The sequence below is a fragment of the Moschus berezovskii genome, chromosome 6, assembly GCF_049115385.1.
Source record: "Moschus berezovskii isolate FMDL1 chromosome 6, NW_MosBer_1.0, whole genome shotgun sequence".
In the NCBI taxonomy this organism is placed as follows: domain Eukaryota; kingdom Metazoa; phylum Chordata; class Mammalia; order Artiodactyla; family Moschidae; genus Moschus; species Moschus berezovskii.
In genome coordinates this window covers 74518170-74531970 of record NC_142465.1, presented here as the reverse complement: position 1 = coordinate 74531970, position 13801 = coordinate 74518170, and the positions used below count along the sequence as shown (strand labels likewise).

Sequence of the window (13801 nt, the reverse complement as noted above, 5' to 3'; positions counted from 1 at the left end):
GTAGATACATTTCCCTAATTAGGAAAACCAGGCAGTAAAAATGCCAGCTGGTGCTATCATTTCCAAACTTGTCCTGGGCAAATAACTTCTCCCCTAAATACTGCTATGAACAGTCATTCGTCCAAGAAAACTCTATGCAAAAATCCACCAAGAAGACTGGCCCAGGGGAGTTGAATGAAATGATCTCTTACCTAGTGCTTCCCTAACAGCCTGGAGTTATAGGAGGAAATGGAAGCAGTTTCCTTAACTTCACAATTGAAACACAACAACGTGATGAATGCTGCTCCAAGTGTTTTACATATACTGACTCATTGGACCCATAAGGCAACCCGGTGAAGTAGGCTCCATTTCCCCCACATTTCAGATGAGAGAACGGGGCAAGGAGTGTCAGTCCTGCTCAGGGGTCACCTCACAGGGCCACGATGCAGGCAGTGTCAGGCCTCACCTGCCAATGGGTAAGGCGTTACGGATGATCCTCTGGCTGCCTCGAGTGTACTCGATATCCACTGTGATGGGAGCGGAGTACGTCATGTCCCGCAATCGGCACTGGAAGAGAATCATACAATCACTGCTCCTCCTCTGGGGAAAGAATGGGTCCCAGCAGCCTCTTAGAGCCACTCTCAAGCAGAAGTAAGGCCCCTGCTGGACTCTGACCCCTCCACGGTACCCAGCTGTCCCTGTGCTGCCTTAAGGGAACTGGGAGTTATGACCTTACCCTCTCCATGAGGGGACAATGCCAACCATGGATATAGACATTGAAACAGCATCCCTGCCCCTGCCAGCCCAGAAATGGGACAATAGATCTTGGACTGAATTTCTTCTCCCTGACCTGATGTTATCACCAGTCTCCCCCGACATCTCTGAAGCCGTTAGATCCTTCTTTGCAAACTGGGACCTTGGAAAGTCATCAATGTGGCTGGTTTACTCAAAACAGTTAACAACCAGTTCAGTGACTGAACACACACACATAACTGAAGTACGTACACAAACTAAAAAAATTAAACTGTATCTCCTAGTCTTCTTCAAATAAACTATATCACAAAATTCCTTTGCAAGTGGCATGTCAGAGCACGAATCACTCAACACGTCATTCTAATAGTTTCTGAGTCACTTGCAGAACTTTTGGAATGGTTGGTGTGAGCTTTACTTTTACGTGGCCATGACTCACTAAGTGATGTCCTCGCCTCGGCCATGATTGGAAACAGGAAACCCACCAGAATCTTCCAAAGACTTCTCTATTATATTGAAGGTCATCAGATGGCTTGGGGTCTCAAAGAGAATTCCTCTGAACCTGAGTCAGATAATTCATGATGCTGAATCCTCTCTTGGGCTTTTACTAAACCAAAGACAGATATAAACTTTTTTCTAGCCTAACTGTGCTTAGGGTTTTAAAACAGCCACTTCCGTTGTGTCCAATTCTTTGCGACCCCATGGAATGCAGTCTGCCAGGTTTCTCTATCCATGAAATTCTCCACGCAAGAACACTGGAGTGGGTTGCCATTTCCTTCTTCAGGGGATCTTCCCAACCCAGGGACAGAAACCCGGGTCTCCCACATTGCAGGCAGATTCTCTACCATCTAAGCTACCAGTGAAGCCCTATTATTGACCAGTAAGCATGGCTTACACCATTTATTTAATTAGATCAAGCCTTCTTCAGGCCTGACAGAAGGTGGGCTGGCATGATGGTTAGTGTGGACTCTGGCCTGTGTTCAAATCCTGGCTCTACTAATTAAGTTTTAAATAAACTTTCTGTATCTCAGTCATGTGAGTAACATTAATTCCTAAAAGTATGAATATGTATTTTAGAATGGTGCTAGTACAGAGTACTATATAAATATTATCTTGTTTTCTTTTTTAATAAAACTAAGGTAGTACCCATGATTGGAGAAGGCAATGGCAAGCCACTCCAGTACTCTTGCCTAGAAAATCCCATGGATGGAGGAGCCTGGTAGGCTGCAATCCGTGGGTTTGTTAAGGGTCGGACACTACTGAGCGACTTCACTTTCACTTTTACACACTGGAGAAGGAAATGGCAACCCACTCCAGTGTTCTTGCCTGGAGAATCCCAGGGATGGGGGAGCCTGGTGGGCTTCTGTCTATGGGGTCACAGAGTCGGACACGACTGAAGTGACTTAGCAGCAGCAGCAGCAATACCCATGATAGGCAGATATTCATGGTCTTAACAATCCCTTCAAATGGGAATGAAACCGGACAGGACCCCAAAACTACCTCAGGGACCCCTCTGTCCCCCTCAGATGCTCTCCGCTAACAATAGGAATAGAGTTGTATGGCAGAGCCTGCAGTACCTGAACCCGCTGTGTCTTGCTGTGGATCCCATGACTGCCCACCCACCTGGCTCTCACACGCTCCCCATCTCTCCAGGAGTCAAAATCCCTCCAAGAAATCTTTGTTTCCTTTTTCTCTAACTGCAGTAACACCCATGAGTTTTCTTCAATGTCAGGAGGAATTATTATGACAGCTGCAGCCTCAGCCTTCTTCAACTACTTTGAACTCTTTGTCTTCTCCCTTTTCGGAGAATATATTTTTCCCCTATCTTTAAATCACTTTTTAAGAATATATTTTAAGGGCACTGGCTCTTCCAATTAAGCCAAAAAAATCCAATTAAATTATGGTTGGTAATTACCTCATGAGGGGACACTGGTCTAGTTACGTTGAAGCTTTCTTCAACATCAGGGAGCCCGACATAGATATTAAGATATCTGAAAGGCAAGTTATTCCAGAATCAATTATACTTCTTCAAAGAACATATAAACAATCAAGCTATTTTCCTTCCAAATACGAGATTACACTTTTGACAAATGCTTATCTTGCAGAGAATGGCAAACTAAAAATTTACAACTGGAGATCCTGAAGTCACAGAACACACGGTTTACAAAGGAGAGGAAATACCATCAAGCTGAGTTTTTAAAAAAATACAGTAAATCTCTCCACAAAAATACTGAAATTATAGCTCCCTAAAAATGATACTTAAGGGAAAAAGCAAATGCAAGAGTATCTATAATTTGCTATCATTCTTGTAAGAAAGGCAACATACAAATATTAGTAAATTTTATTCTCACAGAGTGATGAATTAACAATTCTGAAACTACTTTCTGTATATCCTAGGACTGAATAAACAATAAGTATAGCTCTGTCTACTGAGACTTCAGTACCCAAATCTTGGTGTCTAAAACACTACTCTGCAAAAGAGGAGACTAAAGATGCTTGGAGAAATGATTGATTCCAGGCTGGAACAGGGAAAATACTATATGAACCACATCTCATGGTAACAGAAAGTAAAGGAGTGTTCGAAACAGGAGCATGTTAAAAGGTCAACTCAATGGAAGTTTCCTATGGTCAAATCTGGGGCTATTTGAGACATAAAATAATGACAGTACTGGATTATGATGCAAATAATAAAATAACTATCTACGAGTTCATATTGATTTAAATAAAATTACAATAGAATAGGAAAGACTAGAGATCTCGTCAAGAAAATTAGAGATACCAAGGGAACATTTCATGCAAAGATGGGCTCGATAAAGGACAGAAATGATATGAACCTAATAGAACCAGAAGATATTATGAAGAGGTGGCAAGAATACACAGAAGAACTACACAAAAAGGATCTTCACGACCCAGATAATCACAATGGTATGATCACTCACCTAGAGTCAAACATCCTGGAATGCTGAATCAAGAGGGCTTTAGGAAGCATCAGTGTGAACAAAGCTAGTGGAGGTGATGGAATTTCAGTTGAGCTATTTCAAATCCTGAAAGATGATCCTGTGACAGTGCTGCACTCAATATGCCAGCAAACCTGGAAAACTCAGCAGTGGCTCCAGGACTGGAAAAGGTCAGTTTTCATTTCAATCCCAAAGAAAGGGAATGCCAAATAATGCTCAAACTACTGCACAATTGAACTCATTTCACATACAAGGAAAGTAACGCTCAAAATTCTCCAAGCCAGGCTTCAGCAACATGTGAACTGTCAACTTCCAGATGTTAAAGCTGGATTTAGAAAAGGCAGAGAAATAAGAGATCAAATTGCCAACATCCGCTGGATCATTCAAAAAGCAAGAGATCTCCAGGAAAAACATCTACTGCTTTATTGACTATGCCAAAGCCTTTGACTGTGTGGATCACAATAAACTGTGGAAAATTCTGAAAGAGATGGGAATACCTGACCACCTGACCTGCCTCTTGAGAAACCTGTTGCAGGCCAGGAAGCAACAGTTAGAACTGGACATGGAACAACAGACTGGTTCCAAAGAGGAAAAGGAGTACGTCAAGGCTGTATATTGTCACCCTGCTTATTTAACTTATATGCAGAGTACATCATGAGAAACGCTGGGCTTGGAAGAAGCACAAGCTGGAATCAAGATTGCCGGGAGAAATATCAATAGCCTCAGATATGCAGATGACACCACCCTTATGGCAGAAAGCGAAGAACTAAAGAGCCTCCTGATGAAAGTGAAAGAGGAAAGTGAAAAAGTTGGCTTAAAGCTCAACATTCAGAAAACTAAGATCATGGCATTCAGTCCCATCACTTCATGGCAAATAGGTGGGAAAGCAATGGAAACAGTGACAGATTTTATCTTTTTGGGCTCCAAAATCACTGCAGATGGGGACTGCAACCATGAAATTAAAAGATGCTTGCTCCTTGGAAGAAAAGTTATGACCAACCTAGACAGCATATTAAAGCAGAGACATTAAGGTCCGTCTAGTCAAAGCTATGGTTTTTCCAGCAGTCATGTATGGATGTGAGAGCTGGACTATAAAGAAGGCTGAGCGCTGAAGAATTGATGCTTTTGAACTGTGGTGAAGAAGAAGACCCTTGGACTGCAAGGAGATCCAACCAGTCCATTCTAAAGGAAATAAGGTCCTGACTATACACTGGAAGGACTGATGCTGAAGCTGAAATTCCAATACTTTGAAGAACTGACTCATTTGAAAAGACCCTGATGCTGGGAAACATTGAAGGCAGGATGAGAAGGGGACAACAGAGGATGAGATGGCTGGATGGCATCACCGATTCAATGGACAAGAGTTTAGGTAAACTCGGTGAGCTGGTGATGGACAGGGAGGCCTGGCGTGCTGCAGTTCATGGGGTTGCAAAGAGTCGGACATGACTGAGCAACTGAACTGAACTAAACTGAAGTGAACAGATAGAAACTGAGGGGAAGAAAAAAGCTCTTCTCACAGTAGAATTCTAACATTAATGTAGAAGGAATGATAGAAAAAGATACTGGCCACTAGATAAACACCAAAGTAATTACTTTTAAAGGTAAAAACCACCAATGCATGCTAAAGTACTAGGTAAAATAGTATGACAAATAAGATACTTGTAGTCTCACAGGATCACAATTTAGTGATTGATTACTAAAGGAAAGATAGTAACTTTACCGTGGAGAAACCTGGAAGATACCACCTTAACCAAATGAACAAAGTTAAATTGCCAGTAATAAAGCAGACTGACGTCTATACCACCTGATATGGTGCAGGGAGAGCAACCCAAAGCATTGCTTCTGAGGCCAAAAAGGCATAAACCAATGTAGCCATGAGCAAACACCACACAAACCCAAACTGAGGACCTTTGACAAAACAACTGACCAGAATTCTTCGAAAGTGTCAAGGTCAAAAACATGTCACGGTCACGTGAAAGACCAAGAGAACTTGAGGAGCTGCCACAGGCTGGGGAGGACAAAGGAGACATACGCCACCTGGACCCAATGCAGGTCCTGGACTGAATACTGTGCCAGATAAAGGGCATTTGCGGGAAACCTAAGCTAAGCTGACAGTATTGTATCAGGGCTGATTTCCCAGTGTGGCTAACTGTGCTATGACCACATAAGATGTTAACATCAGCATAAACTGGGTGAAGGGTAACATGGGAACTCCATCCTATTTTTGTAATTCTTTAAGTCTAAAACTGTTTTTAAGAAAGGCTTAAACCTAAGTTTCAGTAACTTTTCACTCATAACTACTTGTTTTCATAGCTTACCAATTAAAAATTGAACATTTGATAATTATTTTCCTATTCAAAACAAAAAAGGAGAATAATGTTAGAAGAATTTTGATAGCAACTACAATCACTATAAAAAAATGTCAGACACACAAAAATGTTAAACATGATCAAAATAGCAAACTAAGAGTAGTTGGTTCCTTACTTTAAGTACCACATGGGGTCAGCATCACTTGTAACCTTTTCATTGGCTTTCATTATTTTCTTTATCTGCAATGGAAAGAGTAACATGAGGAAAGACTCTGGCCTCCAGTTCATTCGTAATCATATCCTTTCCCAAGATCTGATGCTTACCTCTACATTAATGAAATAGTTAAATGAATCTATATGCTGTTTCACAAGGCCTTTCACCTAAATAGATAAAAAAATAAAAGCAGGTTAGCAACAAAATAGCAGATTACACAAGGGGCTTAACCTGATCTATAAATTTTCCCCCAAAACCAAACTGACCACAAAAAATCCATAAATTTTACTTGCCAAAACTTTCTATTTTCATGTCCTCATTCCATTTCTCCTCCATCTTACTAGAACACCCTCAAACTTTCCTCCCTGAAAAACAAACTGATGTATGGAATTCAAGATATATTCTAACGACTCCCCGTGAGCTAACAAATTAGGCAAGAAAGAAAATCCAAGGAAAAAATATAGCAATCAAGCATCATCTCTCCAACCCTCAAACAATGCCTATTTTCTTTTTTTCTTGCACCTATGTAAGCGATTTTATGATTTCCCCATATGTGGTCTTTCATATCACTTTTAGAAGAATGATGGGGAAAAATAAGGATCTCTATTAAGGAAACCAAAAATAAATGCATTTAAAATTGAAAGCAAGGTGAACCCCAGGGACCTACGAACAGATCAGCTCCAGTGACTGCCTTTCATCTCAAAAGTCAGTACAGCTACACAGACAGTGCTGTGTGCGGCCATGAAAAACCCTGAAATGCTAAACACAGACTTCAAAGTCTTAGGATTTAAAAGGACTGTAATGTGTTCAACTTTTTACAATAATGTTCAAACACAATTAGTTCAACCCTTCTAGAATACACCCAATAGAAAGCATCACAGGGCCTCTGCTTTAATTACACCTCTTTTGAGGGATCTCACTGGCTTACTAAGCAGCTATCCCATTTTGAAATAGTCCTGATTATTGGGGGGAAAATTCACTCTTATAATGATCTGTAGTCTAACATCCCACAGTTCCTCGCCCCCCATGGGCTTAACTGTCTTTTCTGAAGACAATGTCTTCTCCACCACAGTCCATTTAGTTATCACATCTCTTTTATGTCTTCTCTTCCAGGCTGAAGAGGCTCTTCCACTATTTCTCACAGACATGCTTTCCAGACTCTTCAGCAGCCCATGGACTGTAAAAACTGGTCAGAAATCTGGCCTTGACAATTCCCAGCCTCACCTGCCAGCACGCTCCCTTCCGACAATTATACAGAACTGAAGATGGAAAAAATGCGACACATTTTTTCAACCCTCTACTCTTTCAATGGCACCCCACTCCAGTACTCTTGCCTGGAAAATCCCATGGATGGAGGAGCCTGGTAGGCTGCAGTCCGTGGGGTCGCTAAGGGTCAGACACGACTGAGCGAGTTCACTTTCACTTTTCACTTTCACACATTGGAGAAGGAAATGGCAACCCACTCCAGTGTTCCTGCCTGGAGAATCCCAGGGACAGGGGAGCCTGGTGGGCTGCTGTCTATGGGGTCACACAGAGTCGGACATGACTGAAGTGACTTAGCAGCAGCAACTCTTTCACTGAGCATAATGTTTCCAAGATTCATCCATGCTGTAGCATGTATTGGCACTTTCTATTGCCAAAAACATTTCATTGTATGGATATATCATATTTCATTTAGCCATCCATCAGTCGGTATTTGAGTTGTTTCTATTTTTGGCTATTATAAATAATGCTGCTATGAACACCTGTGTACAAGTTTTTGCATGGACATATGTTTTTGTTCCTCATGGGTAAATAGCTAGGAGTAGAATTGCAGGATCATACAGTAACTCTATGTTCAACCATTTGATGAACTGCCAGGCTGTTTTCCAAAGTGGCTGCAACTCCATCAGTAGAGTGTGAGGGTTCCAAGTGTTCCACATCCCCACCAACAATTGTTATTGTCTTTCTTTCTTGACTACAGTCATCCTACTGGGTGTCAAGTGGTCTCTCATTGTGGAAGCTGCTACTATTTAGCATAAGCTCTTTAAAACTGAAATTCAATGATAATAGGATCGATCCTGGGTGTTCACTGGAAGGACTGATGCTAAAGCTGAAACTGCAATACTTTGGCCACCTCATGCGACGAGTTGACTCACTGGAAAAGACTCTGATGCTGGGAAAGGTTGGGGGCGGGAGGAGAAGGGGACGACCGAGAATGAGATGGCTGGATGGCATCGCCGACTCTGTGGACATGAGTTTGAGTGAACTCCGGGAGTTGGTGATGGATAGGGAGGCCCGGCGTGCTGTGATTTATGGGGTCGCGGAGAGTCGGACGCGACTGAGTGACTGAACTGAACTGAACTGAGGAACCTTAAAATCTGTACTTCCTTTGTCCGAACCACTCATCCACTCCAGCCAAGCAGACTGGACTCTGTTTTCAACAGACCCCGTGGATCCTCCTCTTGAGGACTTTTAGTAAGCCATGCTCCCCGCATCCTACCTTTCAGCTTAGGTAATTCCTTTCCTCTCGCTATTGTTGTTTAGCTGCTAAGTCGTGTCTCTTTTGCAACCCCATGGACTGTACTCTGCCAGGCCACTGAGCCTCCTCTGAGGATGTGGTTTATGTCTCACCTTCTTCAGAAGGCCCTTTCTGACCACATGTGGCATCAATCTTCTGCCAGTAGCACTTTGGTTTGTATTATTCCTATGCCAAGCGACAATGTAAACTACTTCCTAACTCTAAAATTAAATTATAATCCCCTACCTAGTACTTCATAGACAGGGTTACTGCCTTATAATTTCTCATATTTCTAAAACTTAGAAAAGTGCACAGTTGCACAAAGTCAAAAAATGTTGGTGATAAAATTTAATTTAAAAAAAGGCCTATTTCTTGACTCTTGACTGGAAAAATAACTGTTATTAGATATTAATTACCTTTAAAAATGCTGGAAGCAGCCGCCATTTTTCCTGTGAATCAGAACAATAAAAGTATCAGAACTCTGTGTCAGCGATCACAATATTTTCATGAGGTTATTTTAATGTACCAAAAGTGACTTACTTTATCACAGTAAGCAAAAGAAAGTAAGTGGAAACAAAAAGAACAATTTTTACATTGCAACCTTTTTATGGAAATCACATATGCACTGTACATGTACATGCATACAAACACATGCATACACACAAGCATATATAAACCACAGATTTCTTCAACAAAATATACTTTAATCTCTTTTTGATGACTCAAGAGTCCAAGCACTTTTCATCTTTCTTTTATTCTCATGACCCTTCCTGAGTAAGCAGGGTTTGCCAGTTTGAAAAAGGGAAAGTATTAGTAAGTTTCAGAGAGTTTGGTGGGGAATCTGGGTCTTTCAACCCAAAGGGAGTTCTTTCTCCCTCCTATTTTTCCTCAACTAGCACCTGGTCAGAGTCCAGGCTGAAGAAAGATATAACCCGGTGTTCACCTATTTAAACAGCTGCAAACTGCCACGTTCAGCTCTTAGGCCTGCTGTTCACACCTTCCTGAGGTTGTAAACAGCCTACCATGATACAACTCTTCATGAATGGTATCTAATCTGTTCAGGGGAAATAGGACAACTGAGTCTAAAGTAAGAAAACACAGTTTCTGAATAAGAGCCCCAGGATTATGTAAGACCTTGTAAGAAACTGTAAAATTTTTTGACTTTGGGCAACAGAGAAGTGCTAGAAGGTTTTGAACAAAAGAGTGACAAGATGATGTGATCCATTTTAGCTGGATCACTCCAGCTGCTGTGGTGAGAAAAGACAAGGTTAGACGCAGAGGGATCATTTAGGAGTTTCCTGCAATACTCTAGGCTGATAACAATACAGGTAGTGAGAAAGTGTTGCCTAGGAAAACACGATGTGAAGTTAGAGTCAACAGGACTTGATAGCAGATGAGATGCAGGAATCTGAGAAAGAGGAATTGAGACTGATACCTTAGTGCTGCCATTTCTGGAGATGAGGAGGCAGGGATGCTGCCGGAACAGCAGGTTTAGTGTCAAAGGGTGACCAGGAGTTTGGCTGGGGACATGTTAAGTTTGAGATATCCACTAGACATGCAGGTGGACATGCCAAATTGACAACAAATGAGTCTGGAACTTGAGAAGAGTGGCCTGGAGATCTAAATCAGGGAAAGTCAGCAGGCGGACGGCAGGGGAAGTCATGAAACAGATGAGACCACCTGTGGAGTGTAGGTGGAGAGGAGCTCCGTGAAGTGGGATCAGAAATACCCCAACACTTAGAGCAGCAGAAAGCACACTGAGCAGAGATCAAGGAGTGGTCAGAGAGGGCTGACAATCTGGAAAATGGAAAAACATTTTTTAAGAAAAGGTAAGTGGGGGCAGTGGTAAATAGAAAGTCTCTATACCTTCCTCTCAGTTTTGCTCTGAACCTAAAACTACTCTTAAAAAAAGTCATTAAAAAAAATTTAATTGAAGGATAATTGCTTTTACAGAATTTTGGTGGTTTCTACCAAACATCAACACACACACACAAACACAAAAGAAATGAGTCTGGCAAAACTAATCTATGATGACAGAAATCAAATGGTGGCGTAGGGCTCAGACTGAAAAGGGCACTTTCTGCAATGATGAAAATGTTGTATATCTTGTATGGGGTGGTAGTTATTTCGGTATACGTAACTGTAAAAACTAATGTAAATGAACACTAAGTAAGTACTTCTGCATTTTACTGGATGTAAATCTACAGAGAAGAACGACAGAAAGACCAGAACGGACTACACGGAGAGTAGAAAGAGCTTGAGGAGTTGGAGTGGAGAAGGGGCAGGTGGGGAGAAACAAGCTAGAGAAGTAAGCAGTGGCCAGATTGAGAAAAGCCTTAACAATATGGTAAAGACTAGATTTTTTTTTGCCCTGAGAGCAATGGGCAGACTGAAGAATTTTAACCAAGGAAGCAATGTGAACATTCTGCATGTTTAAACTGATGGCCCTGGTGACAGATCAGAGAATAGACTGGAATGGGACAAGTAAGAAGCCAAGGAAGTAAGAGATGACAGTGGCTGACTTGGAGAACAGTGGGGATGTCAGAACAGAGTACATTTTGTAATTGGGGCCCTTAAGATGGGATGGTGGACTGGATGCAGAGGGTCAGGAAGAGGAACTCTTATTTCTAAATCAGAAGACTGGAAATATGTCACTGGTCCCTTCATGGCTGTGCAACTTAAGAGAAGAAACAGAAATCCTGCAGCTCTCTGGAGAAGCAGTTCAGTCAGCAGTTAAGGTCAGGAGCTCTGGAGTCTGACTGCTGAAATCCAAAATCCCCAACAGTCACTTAATGGCCTTCTGACACTGGGTTAGTTACTTAACTTCTCTAGGTCTTAAAAATCTTCATTGGCAAAATGGGGCAAAAATATTACTTGCTTCGGAGGATTAAATAACATAATGCTCCTTCAGTTCAGTTCAGTTCTGTCACTCAGTCGTGTCTGACTCTTTGCGACCCCATGAATCACAGCATGCCAGGCCTCCCTGTCCATCACCAACTCCCGGAGTACACTCAAACTCATGTGCATCGAGTCGGTGATGCCATCCAGCCATCTCATTCTGTCGTCCCCTTCTCCTCCTGCCCCCAATCCCTCCGAGCGTCAGAGTCTTTTCCAATGAGTCAACTCTTCGCATGAGGTGGCCAAAGTATTGGAGTTTCAGCTTCAGGATCAGTCCTTCCAATGTACATTCAGGACCTGATCTCCTTCAGAATGGACTTGTTGGATCTCCGTGCAGTTCAAGGGACTCTCAAGAGTCTTCTCCAACACCAAATTCTTCACAGTCCAACTCTCACATCCATACATGACCACTGGAAAAACCATAGCCTTGACTAGACAGACCTTTGTTGGTAAAGTAATGTCTCTGCTTTTTAATATGCTATCTAGGTTGGTCATAACTTTCCTTCCAAGGTGTAAGCATCTTTTAATTTCATGACTGCAATCAGCATCCGGCAAAATGGGGCAAAAATATTACTTGCTTCAGAGGATTAAATAACATAATGCTCATTAGGTTTAAACAGAGCTGGTGCATAATAAGTGCTCAGTAAATGCTGGCTCTTAAATAGCAGTTCAAGAGTTAAAAATTCAAACCAACTATACTCCAATATAAAGTAAACAAACAAAAAAAGTTAAAAATCCAGTATTGCCTGATGAAAACCAGCATGTAGGAACGCACTCACAGAATCTAATAGACTGACTGTAATTCCTCAGAATGTAATTTGCAGAATGATTATAAAGAAATTGATTCATTGATCTTGTCAGTCATTGTCCTGCTTAAACCTGTCAATAGCATCCCAGGCCTCCTTCAGATCTCTAACAAAACCTTTCATAACCAGGACCCTTATCTGTCACCTTTAATCTCTCCTCTACTTTTTCACACCCCAATACTACTGGATTTATTTTTATTTCTCAAAAATATCAGATGGCCTTGCCTCCAGGTTTCAAGTGTCTTGTTCCCGCTACGTGAATCTCTCCCTTGACTATTTCTCCATGTCCCCAACCGATGCCAACTAAAATTTTGAGCCCCAGAGAAATTATATGTACCTTTACAGAAAATAAAATTATACCAACAGCTGAACTTCATCAGGCAGCTCAGAGTAGGACAGTTATCCTTAACTTCTGAGAAGCTGATGAAAGCTACAGGGGTACTCCCCGAGAAAACACTTAAAATTTGGAGTAAATTTTCTGGGCACTTAAAATACTCTTGCAATCCAAACTTGAGTTCCCGGCGAAAAGGAGAAATTACTAGCCTGGGATTCGGACGATTTTGTTTTAACACCACAGCTAGCGGTGGGAGCCTAAGCTCCATGGAGCTCAGCATCCTTTATAAGGAAGCAAAGATGCAATACGTCCCCCAAGGTGGGTGAGAGTCAGTCCTCCCTGACAACACTCGTACACTAGAATGGGTCCAACGCCGAAGCCGTGGGCGGGGCTGCTAGGCCAGCGTGGCGCCTGCCAGGTCCCCCAGCTCAACCATTGCACGTGGGTCCAGCGGCCGGCAAGGGAGTAAACCCGCGGAGCCCCGAGCCAGCGCAGAATCCTGAGCATGCGCGGAAGCCGCGGCCCGCCCCCCTCCATGGCCAGGACTCGGGGCAACGCCTCTCGAGGACGCATCACGGTCCCTTCCGTTCACCATCTGCCCTGCACTCACCTCTACAGTTGGGATCGGCGCAGCCAGCTGCTCCGGGGTCAGGTTCCCAAACTCTTCCGCAAGCAGGTCCATGCTACTCACGATGAAGCAAGCAGTAAGCAGAATACTCACGTGCGTCTCCCCCGCGTCAAGGTATCCGCTGTACCGGTGGAGAGCGCTGCGTGGTGGCCTAAACGGTCCCCGCCGCGCAACTTAGTAGGAGGAAGAAAGGTTCCGCCTGCTGTCGGTCGGAACCTGCGGTTGAACCCGGATGTGACTGAGGCGGAGCCGGGAAACTGCGCCTTCTGGTGTCCATCGGAAGTCTCGCGTGGGTAATCTGAAAGCCGGGCAGGGATGTCGTTTCCTGTGATCTCAGTCAGTCCGACTCTTTAGGACCCCGTGGACTGTAGCCTGCCAGACTCCTTTGCTATGGGATTATCCTAGCAAGAGTACTAGAAAGTGATA

The 13801-nt window shown here is 42.8% G+C and overlaps 1 protein-coding gene across 3 annotated transcripts in view; it reads right to left on the bottom strand.

The window, feature by feature from the left end:
- POLR3B (RNA polymerase III subunit B) overlaps positions 1-13525 on the bottom strand; it is a 115251-nt gene extending 101726 nt beyond the window's left edge. Inside the window, exons 1-6 of one of the 3 annotated variants that reach the window (XM_055394426.2) lie at positions 13358-13525; positions 9126-9158; positions 6320-6376; positions 6171-6235; positions 2645-2720; positions 446-546 (exon numbers count right to left, since the gene is read on the bottom strand). In XM_055394426.2, coding sequence (XP_055250401.1) covers positions 446-546; positions 2645-2720; positions 6171-6235; positions 6320-6376; positions 9126-9158; positions 13358-13429 — 404 coding nt within the window. In that variant the 5' untranslated portion in view covers positions 13430-13525. Of the gene's footprint in view, positions 1-445; positions 547-2644; positions 2721-6004; positions 6038-6170; positions 6236-6319; positions 6377-9125; positions 9159-13357 lie in introns of those variants that run through there. The other 2 variants (XM_088837164.1, XM_088837165.1) reach the window with 2 other exon arrangements.
- Positions 13526-13801: the final 276 nt, after the last annotated feature.